The 7,289-nt window shown below is 38.7% G+C and overlaps 1 protein-coding gene across 1 annotated transcript; it reads right to left on the bottom strand.

The window, feature by feature from the left end:
• Nucleotides 1-1,672: 1,672 nt before the first annotated feature.
• Nucleotides 1,673-7,015, bottom strand: LOC113019505 (myelin-oligodendrocyte glycoprotein-like). Its single transcript, XM_026163264.1, has 3 exons — nt 6,123-7,015; nt 3,039-3,392; nt 1,673-2,379 (listed from the first exon to the last, which is right to left on the bottom strand). The coding sequence occupies exons 1-3, from the start codon at nt 6,172-6,174 to the stop codon at nt 2,168-2,170; spliced, it is 618 nt and encodes a 205-aa protein (XP_026019049.1). The 5' UTR covers nt 6,175-7,015; the 3' UTR covers nt 1,673-2,167.
• Nucleotides 7,016-7,289: the final 274 nt, after the last annotated feature.

Below are 7,289 nucleotides of genomic sequence, written 5' to 3'. Positions count from 1 at the left end.
CCCTCCATGTCAGTTACTGCTTATCTGCAGTGACAGCTGGCAGATCACGCGATCTGTTTAAAGGCATGTTTACATGATAAATATGAAGAAAGCTCTTGTGTGACACTGCTGGAGTCAAAACAGGTTAACACTCATCTGCAGAGATGACCAGATGTACCAGCAGCCACATTGTCAAATTGTTCTGCTGATCTGACTCTTCAAATTTAGCTAATTATCCCAGTTTAAACTATGATGGGGTTAAAATTCAGCTTGGAAATAAAGCTGAGATGTCCGAGTGGGTAACAGTCGCGTTTGTTTTCAGCAGCTCGATCCGATTGTGTCAGGAGAAGGAGAAAATAAATAATAATAATATAATGAGGGCGGGGTCATAAACACGAGCGTAAATGCGACGAGGCTGAAGACAATAACAAAAAGCGTGTGCTTCAGGGCTGATAGAAGCTGTTTAACACGCTTTACTTTATATCTACCTGCCCATCTCTATTTGATGATTTCATATTTCAGTATTTCTCTTTGATCTCTCATCCTCCTCTGCCTCACACTGAGGACATGTCTGTAAAAGTTTGAAACTGAGTGTTTAGAGCAGCCTGAAGTTTTGACTTGCAGGGATTTCCTACTCTAACGTCATTGTTTAATGTGACGCTCTAGAAGACGATGTACATCACAGGAAAGATGAAGCCTTTTTACTTTACATCTCTGCACCATCCTCAGCCACACAGTGATCATCCTGCATGGGTTTAAAAAGTAATGAAAACAAAAATAATGAAACCTGTTTTATTGTTTGAGGGCATTAAAGAGCACACATGTCACAGTAGTAGAAACAGAATATTTCTAAGGACTAAGATGATGACTGTGGAAGTGGGCAAGGAGTTTAAAAATATCTGAAAGTATCTCTGAATATACTCTGAGTGGATTTGATTTATGTTTTAGAGACAATTCAGTTGATTATTAATCATGTGATTATGTTTTCCTGCCACTGAAAAATAACAGATCTTACAGTGTCTCAGATTGCTCTGCTCATGAGCACCTGGGAGTTTCTAACACATGGCTGGTTGAAAGAGGAAATCTCCATTGTTGATGTGATGGAGAGAGAAACTGTCTGTGAAGTTTCCTGTAATAATCACACTACAAAACAAACAGGTGCAGACTGTAGTGACTGTAACCTGCTGAGAAAGTACAAGAATTCTTTTTTCTGCATTTTTTAACAGATTTAAAAACAAAAAACAAAACTTTTCTTAAATTTTATTAAGATACAAAACTGAAATGTAATCAATCGTCTTTCAGGGAGAAAGTAATTCACATTGTTGGAAATTTCCCAGAACACCAAGAGTCTGTGGGCAAAGGTAAACACACAGGCAAACAGATGCGGTGAGGGAATGATGAAAGGAAAGTGGAAATAACAAAAGACATAATTAAACTAAAACACACTGAACAAAATGTTGGGGGAAAACACCATGATGCAAATGCAAACAGCAACCTCTCAAACAGATTTCAAAAGTACGAAAAACTCAAGACAGAGAAGCTTTCAAACTGAGAACATGAAGTCTGAGTAAAAGCAACCAGAAAACCCCCAAAATTATGCAATAAAAAACTTAAAAGGAACTCAGTGCCTTGAAGTGGTCATGAAACAAAAACAGTAAAATAACAGCAGAAACATAAAGAAACAAACAAAAAGAAAAAAAAAGTCCCAACTGTTACTATGAAAATACAGAAAATAAAACTCAGATGCTCACAGGTTATGCTGGGAAACAACTGTGAAACAATTACGCTAAACAAACAAAAACAAAAGAGATGTTATTGTTAGAGTTTGAGTTTGTCACTTTGAGTGGGTATAAAACTGATTTGGTTGCAGTTTTAAATTTGTTTGTCTGCCCTGAAGATTTCATGTGGATATCTTCTGCACTTCAGGGGAAAATGCTGGAGAAACCGGGTGAATTAATACTACAAAGAAAGTCTGTGTGTTTTTTCTAAATATACTAAAGTTATGGTGCAAAAAAAAAATCAAAAAAAAAAATCAGCTTATTCTGAAGAGGTCAGGCGGGAACTACGAACACAGACGCCGCTCCTTCTCAGAAGCACATCGCCCACAGAACTGGTCCCACCTGTCCTCCCTCTCTGTGGATTGCTCTCATGCACAATTAGCTTACTGTACCAGAAACTCCTGGACGTTTCAGACCAGCTGCTGGTTATCTGCCTCCATGTGCTGCTGTTTCTTTCTTTTAAATCTCCACATTGCCACAAATCCAGCTGTAATAACAATGACAGTCGCAGCAGCAGAGACAGCAGGAACAACCATCTGATCTGTCCTAGTCTCCACTTCTACCACCTCCTCTATGTTTCCATCTCCTGTTTTCACCAGTTTCATGTTTCCATGAGTTTCACCTGCAGAAAAACATCAGCTGTCAGCGGAAAATCTGTCAGACACCAAAGCAGCAGCAAACCTACAGGTGCGCAAACCCAGGACACCGGTTGTTTGTTGTCACAGACTCTGCAGCCATAATCAGTGCTGATACCTCATGTTATTTTTGTGCATATGTTTTCTTACCTTCTGCACACATTGTACATTTAATCTCTGAACACATCGTAATTCAATTAACTGCACATACACGTGCATTTTTGTGTATTTCTATGCTGTATGTGTGACATTTGTTTAGTATGTTTTGCTTGTCTTTCTGTAGCACCGATGTGGGACAATACTACAATTTCAGTATACTATTGTACAAACTATGACTGTGCAATGACAGTAAAGAGCCGGCCCTACAGCAGCTTTAGCTCCTCATCAGAAAAAAGCATGTCTAGCATCTGTGCTAGCAGCATGCAATGCTACTGCCCTTCACATTCACACTGGAAGGAGTGAGCAGAGGAGACCATGGGAGGTACTCTTCATTTATTTGTCAAGTTGCAAGTGCAGAGAAGTGTAACCGTCTCATAAAGCTGCGAGACTGCGCAGTTCCTGTAGGTGCTGGGAGCCAACTGATTTTATTTTCAGTTTTCAGGTTTGTAAATGATGTGGGAGCTGAGCGTGAGCTCCACAAACTCACCTGTGACTGTGAGGTTGATGAAGAGACTGATCTCAGTGTGAACTCTTTTACTTCTCACAGGGTTCCTCACAGCTATGTGACACTCATACATCCCAGTGTCATTAAACGCGATGTTGTTCAGGATCAGAGAAACGTCTCCATCCTTCATCTCCGGGTCCCTCAGCTTCACTCGGCCATGAAAAGATGGATGTTGGTAGTTTTCATAGGAGCGTTTGTTCCTGTAGAAGTAGACGTAGCCGTCTGTGTTCAGGTCAGCTCTGCTCCACTTCAGCACTGAGATTACTTCATCTGTGGAAATCTGACACTGAAGAGTGACGTCAGCTCCAAGCTTTGCCTCAATATCCTGCTGCAGAGCTGAAGACAACAAAATAATCAGTAATCATGAGTTTAATTTCAAACCTGTGATTTTTTTTAATTCATGAAGCTGCTGTTAAACATAACCTTTGACACTTTTAATGTTTCACACATCTCTGGTGTGAGCGCCTCATGATGGAAACGTTTTTAGGCAAGTAAGCGAAGTGACTTCTTGTAAAACGCCTGCAGTTCTGGGAAAAATAAAAGTTTCCATTAGACTAAGTGAAAATTTAAGTAAACTGCAAGACTCAGGAGCTTTCTCAGCAATGACCTGACATAATCGTCTCTCACATCGCTGTCCTTCTGTTCTTTACACGGTTACTTCAGTTCAAAGCTAATTTAAATTCATATTTCCAGCTTCGTAACAGTTTACAGGGGGGTGAATTTAAAAGAAAAAGAAATAAAATTAGGAACATGGTTAATTAACAGGTGTTATAAGATGGCTGTGTGCAGCTTTTAACTGCTGACTTAACCTCAGCTAACTGGAGATGCGTGAATTAGACCTGTGGACCTTCTTTGTCCTGTTGGTGCATTTTTAATTTAATTATCTCACAATTAATATTATTGCTGCTGTGCAGAGGAGACCATCAAATCAGTTTTTGCTCCAGGTTTTTTGAGTGATTTATTTGGATGTTAGCATATCAGCACATCCAATACAGATCCAACAATATTCAACATGAACCCCAATAATCAGACGACCCCTATGAGCAAGCAGTTGGTGACAGTGGGAAGGAAAAACTCTCTTTTAACAGGAGGAAACATTCCGCTTGAGGGTGAGCGCAGGGAGACAGGATAAAAGACATGCTATTGAACAGACTGTGAGATGAATAGTAACTCAGGATTAAATGCAGAGAGGTGTATAAACACATGCTGAGTGAAAAAGAAACACTGTGCAAACTGCAAAAAAACAGGTGGTCCTCAGGTTATAGCAAACAGAAAAAAAAAGGGGGCACAAACCAGAGCGTGGTTCTCCTCTCTGAAGGGAAGTACCATTACCAAGTGAAACTGGGTTGAAATTGTTTTTTAGTTTGAGAAAAAGGACAACATTGCCCCAAACCACCAAACAGGTGGCCCTCTGTTTACATAAACCAGGTTTTAGAGAAAAAACTAGAAGTTCAGATCATGTGTTCACAACATGATTCAGATAAACTAGAATCCGAATTTACTGGCTCTTAGTTGTGGTCAATTCAATAAGATGAGACAGATTCTTATGCCTACTACAGGGGACAGAAGATAAATAGTTTAGGTTGATAGTTTCTTTAAACCACAGCACTTAAATTATCTTAAAGAAAAATCGAAAATATTTTCTTCTGTTTTGTTCAGATTTGGTGTCTCCACTTTGCTGCACGTCAGGTTTGAGTTTCATTAATTTGTCAAAAAAAAAAAAAGACAAAAAATGCAACAAGTTTAAAAATTAATATGATTGGTTTTTTTGTTTTTTTTACTTTGTGTGGTTCTATTAGAGCAGAGGTTGGGAACTCTGGGCCTCGAGGGCCGGTGTCCTGCAGGTTTTAGATCTCTCCCTGGGTCAACACACCTTAATCAAATAATTACGTCATTACCAGGCCTCTGGAGAACTTTAAGACATGTTGAGGAGGTAATTTAGCCATTTATATCAGCTGTGTTGGATCAAGGACACATCTAACACCTACAGGACACCGGCCCTGGAGGCCTGGAGTTAGACGCCCCTGTATTTGGGTATTTGAGTGATGCTTTGAAATATGCATGTCGGACTAAGCATCAGTTTGTGTGAAAGTGATGCTTCCACTACACCAGATTAATTTTAAAGCTTTCATAAAATTTTACAGATTTTAAGTGAAATAATATTTTAAAAATCATGTTAATTAAACAGTGGTAACATTTAAAAATATCAAAAAAAGATTTTTTTCACAAGCCAATAGAAATCTTGATGGGCCATTAAAACTCAGAGGCAGAGTAAAAGTAATTTTTTCTGCCTTAGTTTAGATTTCAAATGTATTGTGTTTTCATGACTTTGACCTTACTTGAAGTTATTTATGCAGTTTTGTATTTTAACAGGAGATTACGGGTATGTAGGTGTTTATCCCTCACTGATTTTCTGTTTTGAAGTTTGCAGTCTTTTGTCTTTGTTGTCAGCATCCTGCAATTTCATAAAGTCAGCATCAAAGCGAAAACACTGTACAAGAGCCACAGACTCAGGATGTTTACATCGTGGTTTAACCAGGAGTGTACCCAGAGGGTGTCATAAAACTCTGGTACTTTTTACTTACGTAAAGTCTAAAACGTTTTTTTCAACAGCTTTCAAAACACCGTAAAGCCCTGTGCAGACATTTTTCTGTAAACAGTCTTGATTTTTAGGCTCACATTCAGCCATAATACAAAGGTTTTCACACCAGTTAACCATACTGGTGATTTTTCTCTGATCAAAAATCTCGCAAAATCCTGGAAACACCTCCTGCAAAGGAGATCCCCATCCCGCAATGAGTAGAGTCTACGCCATCCACTATCTCACTATCAAAAACTGCAGTGTATTAACTCGAGACTCTTCATTCAAGGTCAATAAAAAGTGACTCAGGAAAAGAGGAAGTCATATTGACCACAACCTCCAAATAATACTCAAAAATGAACATTTCACATGTTAAACAGATCACTCTGAATGATACTTATTAACCATTACTCAACACTTATTACTGATAGGTTTCTTCTTAGTTCTGTAGGAATAAAAATACAAACAACTTCAGTTTCACTCACATGTAGATGCAGAAACGAGGGATGAAATCAGGAGGAAATTGAGAGAATCCATCTGTGACCACAGCTGTGAGATACTGCAGACGCTTCACCTACACCGAAAGATGTTGACAGGGAACAAAAACCTTTTATACACAGAAGCGAAACAGAAAGAGAGCCACTCCGGAGTGCCTCCACAGTCCGCGTCACACTGTGTGACACTGGTGGACATGCACACACGGAGCCGAACGCAATGGTGCAGGTTGATCACATGAAGGTAATTCTTTTTACTACAGAAAGTTCCTGTAAATGCCCCACAATAAAAGCCTCAGTAAGCAATACAATGCAACTGTTTGCAGAAATGCTTTTAATTAGTAGCAAAAGCCAGAAGTGCTACTTTTAGACAAAAGAGCATATAGCTAATAGCTGCTTCCAGCTCCTCTCTAATAAAGAGAGTTAAAAAGAAAAATTATTTTAAGTTAGTCATCAGTCTCATGTTGTGGACTTTTTTCCTTCTTAGCTGCTCTAAATGGTCTCTTGTTATCCAAACGAATCAAAGTACTTTAAATATCAACACGACAGCTTTAACTTTATGTTTTGTGTGAACGTGATGCTCAAACTGCAACAGCTGAATCTGGTCTCTCACTTTAAGGGGAAGTGAAGTGTGAACCGTCAGCAAACACTTCAGTTTGTTCGGGATTCTTTGGCTGTGCTGGTTATTCAGATGTCACATTCACTGAGCTGCAGATTGATGCTTTAACACTTTCAAGCCTCCAGGTGGCAGAAGAGCAGCTTGAGTGACAACAGATCATCATAGAAGACACAAATATTCAAGATTCATGATATGTATTGTCATATACACTGCAAAACACAAATGGTTATGCTGAGCAATGAAATTCATACTTTGTGAGTTCCCTTCACACGACTAAATAAAAAAGATTATAATATAAGAATAAACCTAACTCTAAGCATAGAAAATAATAAGTAAAGTTAAATGAGTGTTATGTACACAAGGGTAGGGTTTAGTTAAACACTCATAAATATTCAAACATGATCATATATTAAATCCAAATCAAAGAGAGTTTACTTTGCAGTTAAACAAAAAAGTGAAATGTCTCCAAATGACCTTCATACAGTCAGAGTGTCACGGGAGTGGATCGCAAAGAAGCCAGGCAATACTAACGAGAGTTA

This window comes from Astatotilapia calliptera, chromosome 3 (genome assembly GCF_900246225.1).
Source record: "Astatotilapia calliptera chromosome 3, fAstCal1.2, whole genome shotgun sequence".
NCBI classification, from domain to species: Eukaryota; Metazoa; Chordata; class Actinopteri; order Cichliformes; family Cichlidae; genus Astatotilapia; species Astatotilapia calliptera.
This window is presented reverse-complemented; position numbering and strand designations above follow the sequence as displayed.